The sequence below is a fragment of the Fukomys damarensis genome, unplaced genomic scaffold (genome assembly GCF_012274545.1).
Source record: "Fukomys damarensis isolate Sample0158 unplaced genomic scaffold, DMR_v1.0_HiC HiC_scaffold_36, whole genome shotgun sequence".
Taxonomy (NCBI): domain Eukaryota; kingdom Metazoa; phylum Chordata; class Mammalia; order Rodentia; family Bathyergidae; genus Fukomys; species Fukomys damarensis.
In genome coordinates, this window is record NW_022900948.1 from 13,052,853 (window position 1) to 13,071,421 (window position 18,569).

Below are 18,569 nucleotides of genomic sequence, written 5' to 3' on the forward strand. Positions count from 1 at the left end.
AAAAAAAAAAAAAGTAAGTCTTTGTGTTACCACAGGACATTCATGAGTCTTTCCAGCCATATCTGGACACAGAAGGATACAGATAAAGAAAGAACAAGAGAACTGGGATGTAAAAGGGGAGAGTATACTTGTGAATTACTCCCATAGGGAGAGAGTGGAGATAGTGTTTATCATGGAAAATAATATAATCTAAAAAATCTGTATCAGAGAGAAGGTACCGTATTAGTAGTGGCCTGTCTTCAGATAATGTTTAGAGCCACCATCCATAATACTTAGCAAAAGATTTTCCTGGGTTGTGTTTCAGGAAAATAGAGGGCACTTCCACAGTATTCTATGTCTTCGGTGACAATGGATATTGATGACTGTGTTAATGAACTTTCTGGTGTTATCGTAAAATACCTGAGAGAAACAACTTACAAGGAAGGTTTATTTTGGCTTGTAGTTCCAGAGGTTCCAGTCCATGGTCACATGGCCCTCTTAACTCTGGGACCGTGGTGAGGCTGAACATCATGCATCATGGTGGGAGTGCATGGTAAAGCAAAGCCATTCACCTCATGGCAGCCAGAAACAAAAAAGAGAAGAAGGGATCAGGTCCTAGTACAGATGTTCCTCGTTTAACAACCTACCTGTTTAATGACTGTTCAGACTTACAATCCACCTCAGACTTACGTCCCATCTTTTTGTTGTTTTGTTTTTTTTGGTACTGGGGACTAAACTCCAGCCCTTGTGCTTGCGAGGCAGGCAGCGGCACCACTGAGCCAAACCCCCAGCCCCCATCTTTTTAATGTACACTTCTGTACATTTTGTTTATAGAGCCTCAGTGTCTTTTTTTTACCATATACTTTGTTTATACAGTACTGTAATTTTTGCTGATTCTACTGTGTAGTACAGTACTGTAGTTTTATGTCCTATTATACATTATATTACTGCATGTAAGAGTTATGCAAATAAAAGCGAAGTCATCAAGTTGGAGTGTCCTTTGATGATTTCTTTATTCTGAATATTGTCCATACTACGTACAATTCTTCATTAATGACCAATTCATTTAACGTCTAGCAGCAGGAATATAACTCAGTTGTTCAAAGAAGAGTGCTGTAAACCCTTCAAGGGAACACCTCCAATGACCTAACTTCGTCTAATTAGGTCACATCTCACCTCCTAAAGTTCCCACCACCTCCCCATAGCACCATCAGCTAGGAACTAAGCCTTCAACACATGATCTTTTGGGGGACATTTAAGATCCAAACCATAACACAACCACCATAGTAGGAAGCATCAAAAAGGATTTACCTTTGAGAGGACACCATTCAACTCAGGTTTCCAGAACTCCTCTTCTAGATTCTACTCCTAGACAATGGGGCTCCTAGTCTTCTTACTTCTGTGGAAAATAAGGGGACCAAGCCCCAGGAGACACTTTTTAAGGCTCCTGGTGGGAATGGTCCCTAAAGTTTCTGGGTTCTGTGCCAAACTTCTCAGGACTTCTCAAGCCCTTCAAGAAATGCTTCAGAGAAAAGAATGGTGTTTGCCTATATACCAGGAAGTTGTAAACACTAATGAAATTCCTTCCTTAGAGCACAAGTAGGAATAACAATCAGATGGTAAAAGGCCAGAGAAATTGCTATTTACAGCTTCTTTTAACCCTTTTGTGTTTTCTTGCTCTGCAGCCATATCTCATTAGTAATTTGCAACTCTAATCCCAATGGCTATTAAAAGCTTCTTACTTCTAATTATTGTCTGCCCTGTCACAAAGAAACATGGGGTCACAGCCCCAGAGAAGCCTCAGCTTCTCATTTTCTGCCTTAGGAGAAATCACTCTCATTACCTCTGGCTTCCATTCCCAGTTAGAAACTAAATGTAGCTTGACCCAGCAGTGGGGACCTGTTAAAGAAGGCAGAGATCTCGTTATCAGAAAATTCCTTCCCTAGGTAAATAATCCAAATGGTGATGTCAGAAGCTTTCTTCCACTCCTGACTTAACTCATCTAGGAAAAGTGGGACAGAGATGCTGCAAAGAGAGGAATCAGCACGAATATACTTTAGTAAGGACAGTTGAGACTCCCCTTAGAAATAAATATTTCTGTCTGGGTTATTGCCACTACTGTGAGCTGTTCTCTAGGTCTTTAACTCCTGGAATTACCTAAGAGGTTAGAGTAGGTGAAAATAAAGATACCTTCAACCAAATTTCAAGCCTCTAATTCTAAGATTTGATGTCTCTGTTTTACTTAGGCCCAGACACAAAATTAATGAAGAACAGTGGAAAGTCCACCTTTAAACGGACGCATATGGACCATCTTGTGAATGTTCTTGTGCTCTGGGTAAGTTAGACTTTTCTCCTGTATTTCTTTACACATAGTTTCTATTTCCAACTTGGAACTGAGTTGATGATTTTTCAAGCCCTATTTCGTTAGAGGAATCTTAGGGTCTACAGCAAGGAGAATAGGGAAGGTCAAATGGCCTTTGTTCTAGCTTCCTCATCTGAAGCTCTTGGTTCCAAAAGAGCAACTTCATGTTTATCTTTCTTATAAAATTTCAGTTGAAAAAATAGGAGGGTCATCTGCTAAAAATAAAATTTGAAAAGCACTACAACATATAATAATCATTTCCTCCAAATCTCACCCAGTAACTGCATACAGTGCAGATTCTGGAATCTCTGGATAATGCGCAATCCTCTCCATCTGATCTAAATATGGTTTCTCTTGGTCTTAAAAGAGGGGAGGAACGTTTTTATTCATTACTCTCAGTGACATTTGGCTCTACCCTTGGGATTTTTTCCTCATTCTTTTTATCCTCCTCTGCCAACTCTGAAGAAGAGGTTGGGGAATCTGTTCTTGGAGACTGCATTTTTCACTACCTGCTTCCTACCCAGTGCTGCTTTTTTTTGAAAGGCTTCCCAACCAGTCGCAAGCTTTAAAAGACTGGGTTCATGGTAACTTTAGTGATATCACCCTTCCAACACCTACCAGGCTTTTAATTTGTTTGCTTACAATTAATTCCACATGCCAGTAACCACCCTACACACACACACACACACACACACACACAAATTCTTTCCTAGGCGTAGTTCTGAAATTTGTCCTGTTTCTGTGCTTTCTTACACTTCGTACTTTTATTCTCTTCACTCAGTAGCAAGAAAGTTGAGGCTATCTGAGATAATAGTCATGGGTAAAATGTATTGCCTTTAATCCAAATTTTGCCTCAGACTAAGTCATTTTATTCAGTTGAAAAGAATCACTAGGCCTTGTTTTCTAAAGGTCCCAATCTCTTCCTATTTGTTGTCTAGAAATTATAGTCTTTTGATGGCCTAAATTTCTTTACTCTGTTTCTTTTCATTTGTGCTTATATACTGGTCAGTTCTTTCTCCTATTCAGTTCTTCCTTTTAAAACTTTGTTGCTGGGGATTTAGCTCAGTGGTTCCGGAGCCTGCCTCGCAAGTGTAAGGACCCAAGTTCGATCCTCAGTACCACAAAACAAACAAACAAACAAAAACCCTACAAAAAAAAAAAAACTTTGTCATAGGCAGCCAATAATAGCTAACATACTAATACTCTGTTCCTTTCTAACCACTTTCTTTAGAGCTGCAGGTTTGGTAGGCCCACAGACAACCTTCCAGTTTTACCAGAGTAGCTACTGTTTACAGTCTTTCCATCTTTCTAGCCTTTTACTTTATTTTTTATTTTTCCAGTACCATGAATTGAACTCAGGACCTTGCACTTGCCAGGCAGGTGCAGCACCACTGAGCTACATCCCAACCCTTTCCAAGCTTTTTTTTATCAGTTTTCTTTACTACTCACCCCTCAATTACTAATCCAGTGTCACACATCTTAGTTTTTTTTTAAGTGGAACTGCACTTCAATAATGGAGTGATTAAGGGATATGTTTCAGAAACTGTGTCTCATACTCATTAGCTAAATGACTTTGGTCAGAACATTTTTCCACTCTCAGTATCAAGTTCCTCATTTATTGTTAAAAGAGTATTATAATAAATAAATATTAAATAAATAACCTAGCAGTTCCTAGCACTTAATTAGTACTTAGTATATTTTAGTTACTTTTATCTCTCAAAGCCATCCCCAAGGATGGCTCCTATTGAGCTTTCTTTTCTGTTGTGTCCTGTGTCCTATGTCCTGTGTCCAGGTCCTTTAAACTCTATGACCTCCTGACCTCCAAGGAGAGACAGACTTCTTGTTGAGCTCTAGAAGGTAGAACTAAAGCAGTATATACCTTTAGTAGATATACTAAAGTGGTATATATGATGAAATGTTCGTTTAATTCGTTTTGTTTTATATAGATTTTCCTGCTTTTAGGCATCATGTGTTTTGTCATAGCAGTTGGTCATGGCATTTGGCAGAGCAAGATAGGCTACTACTTCCAGATTTTTCTGCCATGGGAAAATTATGTCTCTTCATCAGTCGTATCTGCAACACTCATTTACTGGTCCTACTTCATTATTCTCAACACCATGGTGCCCATTTCCCTCTATATCAGGTAGGCTTCTTTGATTATATTAGGTTATGGGGGGAGGGTTGACTTCATACTTCCTGCTTAGTTCTCCAACTAGAGTATGAACTTTAAAAAAAACATATGCTGTGTGCTCTTTAATTCTTTACTTTCCACAGGCTTGGTATGCAAACACTCTCAGAAATATCTAGAGATTGTATAAATGCCTTCCATTGCAGAGTACCATGCTAGATATTATGTGGTTTATACAAAAAGAAAATTATAACTGCCCTCAAATAACCTGTAAGTGACTAAATCAGAAAAATGTGGTAATGCTAATACCAGACCAGGGAGCTGCTACTTACCAACCAATGAGATAGACTCCAAGCATTCATTCATATGTCAGTTAGTCAGAACTCAGAATGTATTTTCCACAGAAACAAGTTGCCACATAGGTGTGATTTTTACCTAAGTGCAGTTCATAAAAGTTGGAGAAGAGAAAGGGTACATTTCTCCTTTTTCATAAGCATCTTGGACAAAAATTTGAAATGGGTGAAGTAAATCTTCACTGTGCTCTTACCTTCCTTTTCTAGGTGTAGCATTCCCTGGCACATACACAGACCCAAATGTGTTTTAGTGTCCCCTTTCCAAGTTTTCTAACACATGGGCTATGACATCCTAACTCAGAAAGCACCCTCCATAACTAAATTATATTATTCAATAAATAGTTATTGAGCACCTACTGTGTGCCAAGCAAATATAAATGAATAATAGAGCATGCCTTTCTCTAGAGAAGATTGCAATGTAGTTATGGAAACAGATACATAAATAATTATGGTACAATATGAAAAATAATGTAATTGAAATGAGTATATAGGAGCCTTGAGAAGCAATAGATTAGTTCTGACTGGAGAAGCTTAGGAAAGTTTGCACAAAGGTAATAATAAAATTGATATTTGAAAAAAAAGAGAATAGAGATGGAACATTGCAAACAAAAAGTTGAGTGTGTACAGAGATGTGGAGGTTTTTTTAAAGCTAGTTGGGTGGTAATTTGGGGTCAGGTCCTGAAGAGCCTTAAATTACAGGCCAGAGAGTTTGGGTTTTATCCTAAAAGCCATAAAAAGCCAGCCAAGGTTTTTTTAAGGAAAAAAGAATGTGACTAGATGTTTGAGTTTAGAGAGTCCATGATGGTGGCTGGTATGATAAAGGCTGGGGAGGGAGGTCAAAGTCCAAAATTGAGGCTCTTCAGTAGAGGGCTTGAGTTCTTCCCTCAGCTCAGAGAAAAAAATCCAGGCCTCTCAATGCTGCTATAGACAGAGATTATGAATAAAGCAGTTTAACACACAGTAAGTATGAATGATGACAGGAAGGAGGTCCCTTAAAAGTCGTTACCTTTTTTAAAATGGAAAATGCTTGTTGATGATAAAGAATCCACAATGCATGTTATTTGCAGCAGACAAGGACTATTACAAAGACATAGACAAATTCATATAAAAAAGAGGCTATCTCGGGGAAAAGGCACACCACCAGTGTGGGCTGGTTTGCCTGGAAATTTATCAAAGGGTCAGCCCATAAATTATGTCTGATTTTCACAGATTCTTCCCTTCTTCTGAAAGAAACTCTTAAGTAGGGTAAGTTCCTCTCTCCCCCACATGACAGCAATAATGATCTTTTAATTAGGCCAGTGTTTCCTTTTAGAAGTTAACTATTCAAAATTTTTAAACTTTTGACTTTTCTTGGACACATTTTGGAAGGAGAAAGAGTGAAAAAGGCTATGACTCAGATGGGTTAATCAAGACTACCTGGATCCAGGTGGTAAAGCCTTTCATGATGAGCTGGCTGATGGGAAAAGTCCTTCAGAAAGGTAGGTTCCCAGGGAAGATACTCTGATTTTCAGATGCTGTCCCTGAGCTCCCTGTAGGAGCTGGACCTGTAAGAAGGAAACCAACATAATGCTCTGTTTTGTCCTACTCTGACCAGGACCCTTCTTTTCTATTCTCCTTAGTGTTGAAATAATAAGACTGGGCAATAGTTTCTATATCAACTGGGATCGGAAGATGTTTTATGCACCAAAGAACACCCCTGCACAGGCTCGTACTACCACCCTTAACGAGGAGCTTGGCCAGGTCAAATATGTGTTCTCTGACAAAACAGGGACCTTGACTCAGAACATCATGGTCTTCGATAAGTGTTCTATCTATGGAAAGCTCTATGGTATGCATGTTTCCCTGTCTTCCTGAGCCCTGGAGAATACCACTTTATGGACTGTTTTCAAGAGTAAACTAACTCTTGGGCTAGGCATGGTGGCATATACCTGTAATCCTAGCACAGGAAGATCTCAAGCTCCAAAGCAACCTGGACTACACAGAAAGTCCCTCTTTCAAGAAAAAAAAGTAAGGGGCCAGGATTAAGCTCAGTGGTTCCAGTGCCTGCCTTACAAGCGCAAGGACCTCAGTTTGATTCCTGGTACCACAAAAAAGAAAAAATAAAAGTAATAAAATAGTTCTAAATTGCCAGGTGTGGTGGCACACGCCTGTAATCCCAGCACTCTGGTGGCTGAGGCAGGAGGATCGCTGTGAGTTCAAGACCAGCCAGGGCTACATAGTGAGTTCCAGGTCAGTCTCAACTACATAGTGAGACCCTGTCTCAAAAAAAAAAAAAAAAAAAAAGTTCTAAATCTATAAGATTCTGAAATTCACATTTTCCTCACAATTTTTTATTTGCCAGGCAAAGACCACCCAGCCCACTCATTTCTAATTTAAAAGCATTTCTTTAGCACCTTGTACATGTAACCCATGCTGGGCATTAAGAATAGCAAGACGTTCAATACTTAGTCTCTGTCCTCAAGGAGTTCCCAGTATCTTAGGGAAAATCAGCACTCTCAGCTCACAGTCAGAAGGCTGTTGGCAAAAGGGTACAAGTGTTCAGTGAGATTGCAAAAATAAGTTTTTGAGATTTATTGCAGAACATGGTGACCAGAGTCAATATATTGTATATTTCAAAATTACTAAAATTTCAGATGCTCTTCATACTAAAAGTGAAGAATATGTGGTGATGGACATGTTAACTAGCTCAGTATATCATTCTACAATGTATACATATATGAACACCACATTCTACTCATGAGTATATACAACTGTTATTTGTGAATTACAAATAAAAATTAAACAAATTAAAAATAGATGAGCAGCTAGTATATTACTGAAGCTACCCATCTCTGAATTCCATTTTAGACCAATAAACAGTATTAAAAGAAGTCATTAAAAAAACATAAATTAAGGGCGGGGGGTTTGGCTCAGTGGTTCCGCCACCTGCCTCGCAAACCTAAGGGCCCAAGTTCGATCCCTGTTACCAAAAAATTTAATTAATTTAATTAATTAAAATAAATTAAGGGGCTGGGGATTTAGCTCAGTGGTTCAGTGGCCTGCCTTGCAAGCGCAAGGACCCGAGTTCGATCCCCAGTACCAAAATAAATAAATAAATAAATAAATAAAGTTATTTGAATTCGATCACACAGGGTGAGCATTGTCTCCCAGACCCAATCCCTCATTTATCTTTTGACTTCGGCATAGGTTTCTCTTTGTGGTAGCATGTGAATAGTCATGAGCCGCACCTTAGCCAGCAGAGGAAGGTGATCACATCAGAAAAGCTAAAGTATATGGGATGTTGTTCTGGGTAATGGGAGGTTTTTAAAATGGAGAAAGGTTATAGTAAGACAACATTGCAAATGCACTTACTCTCTGTCCTTAAATTGTATACTTTAAAATAGTTGATTTAGCCAAATTTTATGGTACGTAACTATAATCCCAGCAGCCTGGAAGTCAGAGTCAGGATTGCAAATTCGAGCTCAGTCAGAAAAACTTAGCAAATTATTGAGGGAGTTCAAACCTGAGTTCAAATCTCAGTACCACAAAAATATATAAATAAACAAATAATGCACAGCTAATTAAGCCAGGCATGGTGGCACATTCCTGTAATCCCAGTACTTAGGAAGCTAAGGCAGGAGGATTTAGAGTTCAAGGCCAGCCTTTGCTACTCAGTGAGTTCAAGGCCAGCCTCAACTCCAGAGTGAGACACTGACTCAAAAAAACAAAAACAAGATGATCATGTATTATGTGAATTTCACCTCAATTTAAAAAATTAAACATTTTAAATTGAAAAAAAAAAAAAAAACCTAGAGCACCCCAGTGTTTCCTAATACTCTTCCCAAACAAGGTTTTGTATGTATAAAGATACAAATGTGTTGTTTTGGGGTGAGTTGATTTGGATAAGAATTGTAATTCTCTGGCTCGTTAATAAGATTTGACCATACATTAGGTAAGGTTGAAAGGGTTGTTTCTGTGCTTGGAATCAGAACTGTCTTCCACTCCCATTCTGTTTATTCTCTATCCTGTCCAAGAACCTTAAACACTCTATACTAGTTTTACATATAGCCTAGATAACTTTTCTGACTGGGGGTCTTGCTGAGCTTGGGAGTTTCTCATAGATCTGGTAACTAATCTCTAGGGCTATACCTCTAGCCTCACTAAGAAAATAGCAGATACCCAAGCAGATGACCTCTTCTTCTCATTGACTTAGGGAAAGCAGCTTATGGGTGCATTGAGGGTTAGGTAGTCTGGGGGATTTGCGGCAGCTTGATTACAAGTCTAGGATGGAGAATCAGAACAAATAAGCTTTTAAAAATCCTCCTTTAACTTCTAGACTTAATTGACACTTTTAGCAGAGTAGCTGGATACAAGGTCAACACCCAAAAATCACATACACCCAAAAATCATACACAAATAACAGTCACTGAGAGAGAAATTAGGGAAACAATTCCTTTCACAATAGCATCCAAAAAAATGAAGTATTTAGGAATCAACCTACCAAAAGAAGCAAAAGAACTCTACACTGAAAACTACAGCACTCTGAAAAAAGAGATCAAAGAGGATATAAGAAAATGGAACGATATCCCCTTCTCCTGGGTAGGAAGAACCAACATCGTGAAAATGGACATACTACCAAAACTGCTATACAGATTCAATGCAAATTTATACCTTTACATAATTAATCTTGGTTTTATTTTTTCCCCATTTCCCTGTCCTCCCTTCAAGCCCTCCCTCCCTCCCTATCTACAAAGACATTGTTTCCGTTATTTTTCATGTTAATTCCATTCCCTTCTTTCCTTTCCCCTACTCCTCCCATTTCCCCTTCCTCTTTGACCCTTTTCTTCCTATTTCACATTATCTATTATACCTCTTAGTCCTTATTTACACTTTCAGTTTCTCACTATTTCTTTTTTTAACCACACACACAAAAAAAACTAAGCTGGGCATGGTTGCGCACACCTGTAATCCCAGCACTCTGGGAGGCTGAGGCAGGAGTATTGCAATTTTGAGCCTAGCTTGGGTTATTAGTGACTCAGTGAGATCCTATCTCAAAATTTAAAACAAAAAAAGCTGAAAATATAGCTTAGTGCAGAGGCCTAGGTTTCAATCTGCAGTACCACTTGATGGGTGGGTATATGGGAAACCCTCCTTTAAACCTCTTGTTTACTCTCTGCTGTTTTATTGACCAATAGGTGGTTCCTGTGACAAGGGTGGATCTAAGGTGCCAGATTCTAAGGTGAGTGAGTATAGCTTCCTGGGAAGCACATGCGGGAGCTGAGTGAGGCTGTGCTACAGAGAAGCATCCTTAACACAATTGGGACTCTAGCCCCTGAAATATTAAAGCTCTTTTTTTTTTTTTTTTTTTTGAGACAGGGTCTCACTGTGTAATTGAGACTGACCTGGAACTCACTATGTAGCTCAGGCTGGTCTGGAACTCACAGCGATCCTCCTTTCTCAGCCTCCCGAGTGCTGGGATTGCAGGTGTGCGCCACTACACCTAGCTTAAAGCTCTTATTGGCCTCAAAATATCAAACAGTGGTGCTGGGGGAAAGTAGAACTAGCTCAGTCTAGTGCCCTAGCCTGCTATGCACAAAGCCCTGTGGAACATTATGTGTCATTTGCTAAGAAAACTGTAGGGTAGGCCTACAAGTGCTTATTGCTCAGTTTTTCTGTGAACCTATAACTGCCCTAAAAAATAGATCATCAATTAAAAGTAAAATAAGTGGGTTTCAGAAAACATAGCCTATTAACCAGAAATAACCACTAATACTATTTTTTATATTTTTTATTCATACTTTTAAAAAAACAGAATTCTCCTTTGTCCCTAGCCATTATTAGTCTTCATCAGCCAATCCAAAATACTTTAGGATCTTTGAGAAAGTGCTAAAAGTGCAGGGAAAATGAAACAGACTGACAGACTAGAGGAGAAGCTGTAAAAGGAAGCCGACAATTACAATAATCTCTAATTCTTCACCTTCCCTTCATTCTTTAACCCATTCTGTGTAATTAGACCCTGTCCAATCATATCTACAAACTATCCTAACCAAGGCCTTGTTTAATCTTGATCCAACTTCCCTGCAGACTTTTAACACTGGTTGGTGTTTTTGGTTCTGGTTTGGTTTTGTGGTACTGGGGATTAAAACCAGGGTACTCTAGCACTAAGCTATACCCCAACTCTTTTTATTTTTTACTTTGAGACAGGGTCTCACTAAGTTGCCCAGACTACCCAGAACTTGCCATCCCATCCTTTTGCCTCAGCCTCCAAATTTTAACACTCTTAAACTCCACTTTTTCTTAAAAGTCTCTTGTCCCTTGGTTTCTGTTAAATAACAATCCTCTTCTTGTTTTTCCTTCTCCATTGGTTTTTCTCATATCTTTGCCTGATGGGGAAAGATGGTTCCCAGGGCTTCTCCATCTATATATCCTCCCCAGATAACCTCATATATTCACATGGCCTTAATTACTTTCTCCCTACTGATAATTCCAGATTTATATATCCAAGGAACTCTAGCCCCTCCCATCTACAGCCAAGGCTAAAGTCATCTTATAAAAACTTTCTTATAGCTATGTCTCAACAGCTCCAAGAGTACTTTTAATTGCCATCTTCTACCCTTCATTATGAATCCACTTCCTCTCATCTGACATTTCCAATCCAGCCTTTTGTCTCATACCTGGATTTGCCCTTCAGCCTTGTTTATCTTGTTGGTTGTCTTTTAATTTTAGAGTTATCCGTGAATGCTGCCTCTCAGATCATACTGTAAGCCAACCCTATCATAGTCTTATACCCAGCCAGGCATGATATTCGTCCACATTACTCATCTGAAAGAGGAGGTCAGAAACTAGCTTAGATTTCTTTCCTGAGCTTCAAAACTACGTATCCAATGGCTGCTTTTCTTACTACCTGTGTCTAATTCATGGTCAAAACTGTTCTACTCCTGCTAGATATCCTCTGTTAGTGAAGAACTTCACTGTCTATGTAGAAGTCCAACTGGAAAATATTATTTTTTATGTGTGGTACTGGGGATGGAACCCAGGGCTTCATGCATGCTGAGCAAGTACTCTACCCTAAGCTGTATCATCAGCCCTATAAAATATTAACTTTTCCTCTTTCATTCCTCATATCCAGTCTTATCAATTCTAGCTCCCTATTTTTTTATTAAATTGAATTTATTGGTACATTTTAGGTATACAAGCATTGTTTATTGGTACATTTTAGGTATATAAGCATTCATTATTGGGATCTTGTACCTTTACATGACAAGGTCTTGGTTCTCATTTTTTCCCCTTGTCCCTGCCCTCCCTTCACCCCCTCCTCCCCTCCCCATTTACAAACATTTTATTTCCATTTTTTCATTTTCTCCTATTTTTTTTTCTTTCCCTTATTACCTTTCTCCTACCCTTCTCACTTTCCCTACACCTTTAGCCCTTTTCTTCCTATTTCACCTTGTCAATTATCTCATTAGGATCTTATGTACTATTATAGTTTTTCACACCAGAGAAACTATTTGGTATTTACACATGTGTGATTTATTTATTTCACTTAGGAGTATATCCTCAATATATATCCATTTTCCTATGAATGAATCTAATTTCTCATTCTTTATGGCTGAGTAATATTCCATTTTATAGAAAAACCACATCTTTATCCAGTTTCCAATTGATAGGCAAATGGGTTGTTTCCAAGTTTTAACTATTACAAACTGTGCCACTATAAACATAGGTGCATATATATCACTGTGGTATGATTCTCTTAATTTTTTTGGAAAGATACCCAGCAGAGGGATGGCTGGGCCAAATGGAACCTCTAGTCCCAGCTCTTTGAGGTTTCTCCATGTTGATTTCCATAGTGGTTGCACCAGTCTGTACTCCACCAACAATGGAGAAGGGTTCCTTTCTCCCTACAACCCTGCCAGTATTTGTTATTGGTTGATTTCTTGATAGCAGCCATTCTTTGTGGGGTGAGGTGGAATCTCAGTGTTGTTTTCATCTGCATCTCTCGAATGACCAGTGATGTAGAACATTTTTTCATATATTTACTTGCTGCTTTTACTTCTTTGTCTGAGAAATGTCTGTTCATTTCAGATGCCCATTTTTGAATCGGGTCTTTATATTTGGGGGAGCTGATTGTTTTGAGTTCTTTATATATTCTAGATAAGAGTCCTTTGTCTGAGGAGCAGCTGGTAAAATTTTTTTCCCACATTGTAGGTTGTCTTTTAATTCTGTTGATGGTTTCTTTTGCAGTGCAGAAGCTTTTTAATAAGATGAGATCCCAGTTGTCGATTCTTCCTGCTAATTCCTATGCTACTGAGGATTTATTCATAAAGTCTTTTCCTATGCCACTGCCTTCAAGAGTTCTGCCTAACTTATCTTCCCGCAAGTTTAGTGTTTCTGTTTTAATGTTTAGATCCTTAATCCATTTGGATTTTAATTTAATGCAAAGTGAATGATAAGGGTCTAGTTTTAATCTTTGGCAGGTTGAGATCCAGTTTTTCCAACACCATTTATTAAAGAAGCTATCTTTCCTCCACTGATGATGGTCAGCTCCTTTGTCAAAGATGATGTAGCTGAAGTTGTTTTTGTGTCTTCCGATCTGTTCCACTGATCCTCAGATCTGTTTCTTTGCCAGTACCATGCTGTTTTTATCACAGTGGCTTTGTAGTATAGTTTCAAATTGGGAATTGTTATACCCGCTGCCATGTCTCTGTTGCCTAGGATGGGTTTTGCTATTCTAGATCTCTTATGGTTCCAAATGAATTTTTGGATTCTTTTTTCTAGTTCTGTGAAATATAGTTTTGGAATTTCAATTGGCATTGCATTGAATCTGTATAGCAGTTTTGGTAGTATGTCCATTTTCGCTATGTTGATTCTTCCTACCCAGGAGCAGGGTATGTCTTTCCATTTTCTTATATCCTCTTTGTTCTCTTTTTTCAGAGTGCTGTAGTTTTCAGTGTAGAGTTCTTTTGTTTCTTTTGGTAGGTTGATTCCTAGATACTTCATTTTTTTGGATGCTATTGTGAAAGGAATTGTTTCCCTAATTTCTCTCTTAGTGAGTCTGTTGTTTGTATACAAGAAGGCTATTGATTTTTTGATGTTGACCTTGTATCCAGCTACTCTGCTAAAAGTGTCAATTAAGTCTAGAAGTTTTTTGGTGGAGTTTTTTGGGTCTTCAATGCAGAGTATCAAATCATCCGCAAATAATGACAGTTTAACTTCTTCCTTTCCTATCTTTATTGCTTTAATTTCTTTCTCTTGTCTAATTGCTATGTCTAATGTTTCCAGAACTATATCAAAGAGGAGTGATGATAGTGGGCATCCTTGTCTTGTTCCTGATTTTAACGTGAAGGTTTTCAGTTTTTGGCCATTTAATATGATGTTGGCTGTTGGTTTTTCATAGATAGCCTTTATTAAGTTGAGATATAGACCATCTATTCCAATTGTTTGCAGGGTTTTTATCATTAATGGGTGTTGAAATTTGTCAAATTCTTTTTCTGCGTCTATCGAGAGGATCATATGGTTTTTATCCTTGACTTTGTTAATATAGTGTTTTACATTTATTGACTTATGTATATTGAACCGTCCTTGCATCCCTGGGATAAATCCAACTTGGTCAGAATGTATTATCTTCTTGATAATCCACTGTATTCTGTTTGCTAGTATCTTACTAAGGATGTTTGCATCTATATTCATTAAGGAGATTGGCCTGTAGTTCTCTTTTTTAGTTGTGTCTTTCCCTGGTTTGGAAATTAAAGTGATACTTGCTTCCAGGACTGAATTTGGAAGTATTGCTTCCCTTTCAATTTCATTGAAAAGTCTGAAGAGTAATGGCAGTAGTTCTTCTCTAAATGTCTTGTAAAATTCAGCTGTGAATCCCTCAGGACCTGGGCTTTTCTTTGTTGGTAAATTTTTAATTACATTTTCAATTTCATTGATTATAATTGGGGTGTTTAAAATGTTTTTATCTTCTTTGTTCAACTTTGGTAATTTATAAGTATCTAGAAATCTGTCCATTTCTTCTGTGTTTTCCATTTTATTAGAGTACAGGTTCTCAAAGTAGGTATTGACTATCCTCTGGATTTCTGTTGGATCTGTTGTGACTTCACCTTCTTCATTAGCTCCCTATTTTTTAAATCCACCCTTTAATATTTATTGTTACTACTTCGTCATTTCTTGTGAATCGCTGAATAGACTTTTAACTGCTTTCCCCACTTGTTATCTCTCTAGTTCCTATATATTCTGCACACGGACAAGAGAGGACTCTCTGAGACCCAAATCTGATTGTGTCACTTCCAGAGGAAAATTGCTATGATACCATATTGTCAGGAAGGTGGTAATGCAGGATCTGACTCTTGCCTTCCTCACCAACATTGTCTTTCATCCCTCACTAGCCTGTAGTTTCCAAGAATGTGCTAGTTTAAGTTCCCAATTCTAGAAAAGTCTCAAAGATTGCTGTGGGTTATGGCTTATGTTTAGATGTCCCTCCAAAGCCTCATGCAGTCATAGGTGGAGCTTTTTCAGAGGTGGCTGGATCAAGAGTGTGTGACTGAATCGCTTCTCGGCCTTTTGGCTAAGATCAAGTGAAGAGTGTGTGACTGATTCACAGTGCAAGGCTCAGATTAAGGGTGGGTGATTACTAAATTGATTTGACACTCACCCTAAGCCAAGTAGCCTAGATAGAATATGAAAGGGGCAGAAGGAAGCTGCTAGGATCACTATCTTAGTTACTTTTCTCTCATTGCCTAGACAAAATACTTGACACTCAAAGTTAAAGGGGGAAAGGTTTATTTGGCTTATATTTCATGGAGGTTTCAGTTCATAATCAGCAGGCTCCTAGGCAGGGTGGTACATGGGAGAAAGGTATTGCAGAGGAGAAACAACATAACGTGCACACAGAAGCAAAAGAACAAGGGACCTGGACATCGTCTTTCTGCCCCTTTTATCTTAGACTGCTTAGGGTGAATAGTACTCATGCCCTTAATCCAGCTTTCCTCGGGCCTGCCCCACCATGAATCAGTCACACACTACAGATTCAGCCACCTTTGAAGAAGGAGGAGGCTTTGTGGGGACATCTAAACACAATCCATAACAGTCACTTTTTGGTTTGCTTGCTTGCTTTCATTATTTTCTGACTGCCATGAACTGTTTCTCCTCTGCAATGTCCTTTGCCATGTCACCTCACCCTGGAGCTAACCGACTATGAACTGACACCTCTACAAACTGTGAGCCAAACACACCTCTCCAGCTTTAACTTTGGGGGTTGGGTATTTTTGTCTCAGCAATGAGGAAAGAAACTAAGACACTGTGTAATGGTTTATCTTATATTACTGAACCCATGAACTTATACCTCTAGTTGACCAGGTCTAATGCTTGGCTGTGAACCTGACCATACTTCCCTCTGACAAAACTCCCTCCAGATGAGAAATAGTAAAGAGCCAGGCTGTGTGTTGGTGGTACATATATATAATCCTAGCAGTTGTGGAGGCTGTATTAGAAGGATTACAAGTTCGAGCCCAGCCAGGATAAAAATATACAAAGGGCTAGGGATGAGTCAGAAGACCTAAGTTTAATACCTGTACCACAAAAGAAAAGATAAGAAAGGAGAGGAGAGGAAAGGAAAGGGCCAGATCAGCATAGCTCACTACATTTTCTTTCCTCAACATAGCACAAGTAGGACAATTATATCTCTATTTGAGTATTGGGCAACAGCCCAATACTAAATTAGTCCACTGGTTTGACAGCCACCCAAAGCTGAAGAGCAGCACAACCACAAAGAACTGGAGAGCTGGATGGTGAAGCATATCTGTAAAACTAGCCACTCAAGAGGTTGAGGCAGGAGGATTGTAAGTTCAAGGACCACCTTGGGCAACTTAGTAAAATCCTGCCTCAAAAATAGAAAAAGGGTTGGGGATGTAATTAGAGCACTTGAGTAGCATTGTGAAACCTTAGGTTCTATCCTAGCATCACAAAACAGAACACCAAAAACAAAACAAAAAACCTGGAGAAAGATCCTTGAGAGTTTTTATATGGGCTAGAGAAATCTGTGAATAACATCATAAGAGATGAGTGTTTCAATTTCAAAAAGATTACAGTAAAAGGCACATTACAGTAAAAAATTATTACAATAATCTCTCTCAAAATACTCCCTTTGTTTCAAACACACTTATCCCATCATTCTTGCTATTTTTTGAAGAAGTTCTGGAAGTCCTCATTCATGAATGTCTTCAGTTGCATTGTCTTGGTTGTCCCCACCTCCTGAATTGATGCAAATGTTTATCTTTCATGTTCATTCTGCTTTGGTGAAGAGCCAGAAATTGCACAATGCCATATCTGGTGAACAAGGGAATGAAGATACATTGTAATGTTTTTATTTGACAGAATTCCCATATATTATTGATCAAAAAATGTAGTGCAGGTTGACTTTATTTTGTTGTTATGGTAAAAGACACATTGCCATTAACCTCCCTCACAGTATTGCCTCCTTTATCCCATAATTCTTGGCAGTATCTCTTTTACTATAATGAGACTTTAAAAATTGTAAACATCACTGTTTTTGTTCACCCCTTGTGCTCTGGAGTGGGAATAATAAAGTCTTAGAGCCAGTGTTTACATGGCTACACTCAAACTGAAGTAGAGAATGAGAGTCAGTGTCTAGAGGAGCCAAGGCCCTGGCCAGGAAAATGGTTAATGAATTTTAAGTCCAAAACTTGAGGCCAAAGTAGAAGCATAAAGCAGCAAGGCCAGTGACCGTGAGAGTTAGAGATGGGAAAGATCAGGTATGCTGTAGGTCAAGTAAACTAAATTTGTAAATAAGCATATACTGAAGCTTCCTTAGCATACGGCCTTGTTTGTAGTCCTCCCTGCCCCCTTTTTATCCCTGGGGAGCAACCCAGTGATACCACTGTCCCCAGGGCTCTGTTCCCTTTTCAGCTTCCAAAAGCAAGCAGAAGACAACCAGAAACAAGACTTTTCCCACATAGAACTTACTCATAGGGAGCAAATATGGCCTCATATCCTCAGGTTTGGTTATCATATAGGACTTGGGACTTAGAAGAGTAGAATATAAAAATAGCCATTGGTCACTCAAGATATCTGGGGTAAAAAGTGGGCAGAAGGGTTGGCCAACTAGTGCTTAGCTTGTCTCCTATGACACAGATCTTTTCTGGCCCAAGTGTATGGATGGTCAATGTTAGAGCTACAAGTGCCTTGGAAACCAGAGTATCTTTGCTATTTATGTTGTTTTCTCTTCTCATCCTTCTGAGAGTTGTCATCACATTCCAGAAATGGCCCCAAGTTGACCTTCTATAAAACATTAGCTCTTGCTGAAAATTTTGTTCTACCTTATATATTTCAGAAAGAAAAAGTTGACTTCTCCTACAACAAATTGGCTAATCCTAATTTTTCATTTTATGACAATACTTTGGTGGAAGCAGTGAAAAGTGGAGATAACTGGGTACACTTGTTTTTCCTTTCCCTCTCATTGTGTCACACTGTGATGTCAGAAGAGAAAGTAGAAGGTAAGGAAAGGCCTGGGACCTTGTGGACAGAGACTGTGGCATAGAGTCTAGGCTGATTGGAGGTGGATGTGGATTGATAAGGTCTGTAATGATTCAGTCTAAGAAAGAAAATTCTATTCTAATAAGAAACAGTGTCGAGCAATGAAGTGGATAGTCAAGATCAGTAGTGAGCTAGAGATATTCAAGTGGAAAACAGCCTCCCACTTTAAAGGAACATTCAGCCATTAAATTGAAGTCAAAATTGGTGCCTTGCA

General features: G+C 38.7%; 1 protein-coding gene across 11 annotated transcripts in view; it reads left to right on the forward strand.

Annotated features, from left to right (window-relative positions):
• Nucleotides 1–18,569, forward strand: part of LOC104858886 (phospholipid-transporting ATPase FetA) — a 91,729-nt gene that overhangs the window by 52,776 nt on the left and 20,384 nt on the right. For all 11 annotated transcript variants that reach the window (XM_010619315.2, XM_010619317.2, XM_010619318.2 and 8 more), the window contains 5 exons: nucleotides 2,226–2,314; nucleotides 4,288–4,484; nucleotides 6,442–6,650; nucleotides 9,997–10,040; nucleotides 18,153–18,315. In XM_010619315.2, coding sequence (XP_010617617.1) covers nucleotides 2,226–2,314; nucleotides 4,288–4,484; nucleotides 6,442–6,650; nucleotides 9,997–10,040; nucleotides 18,153–18,315 — 702 coding nt within the window. The remainder of the gene's footprint in view (nucleotides 1–2,225; nucleotides 2,315–4,287; nucleotides 4,485–6,441; nucleotides 6,651–9,996; nucleotides 10,041–18,152; nucleotides 18,316–18,569) is intronic.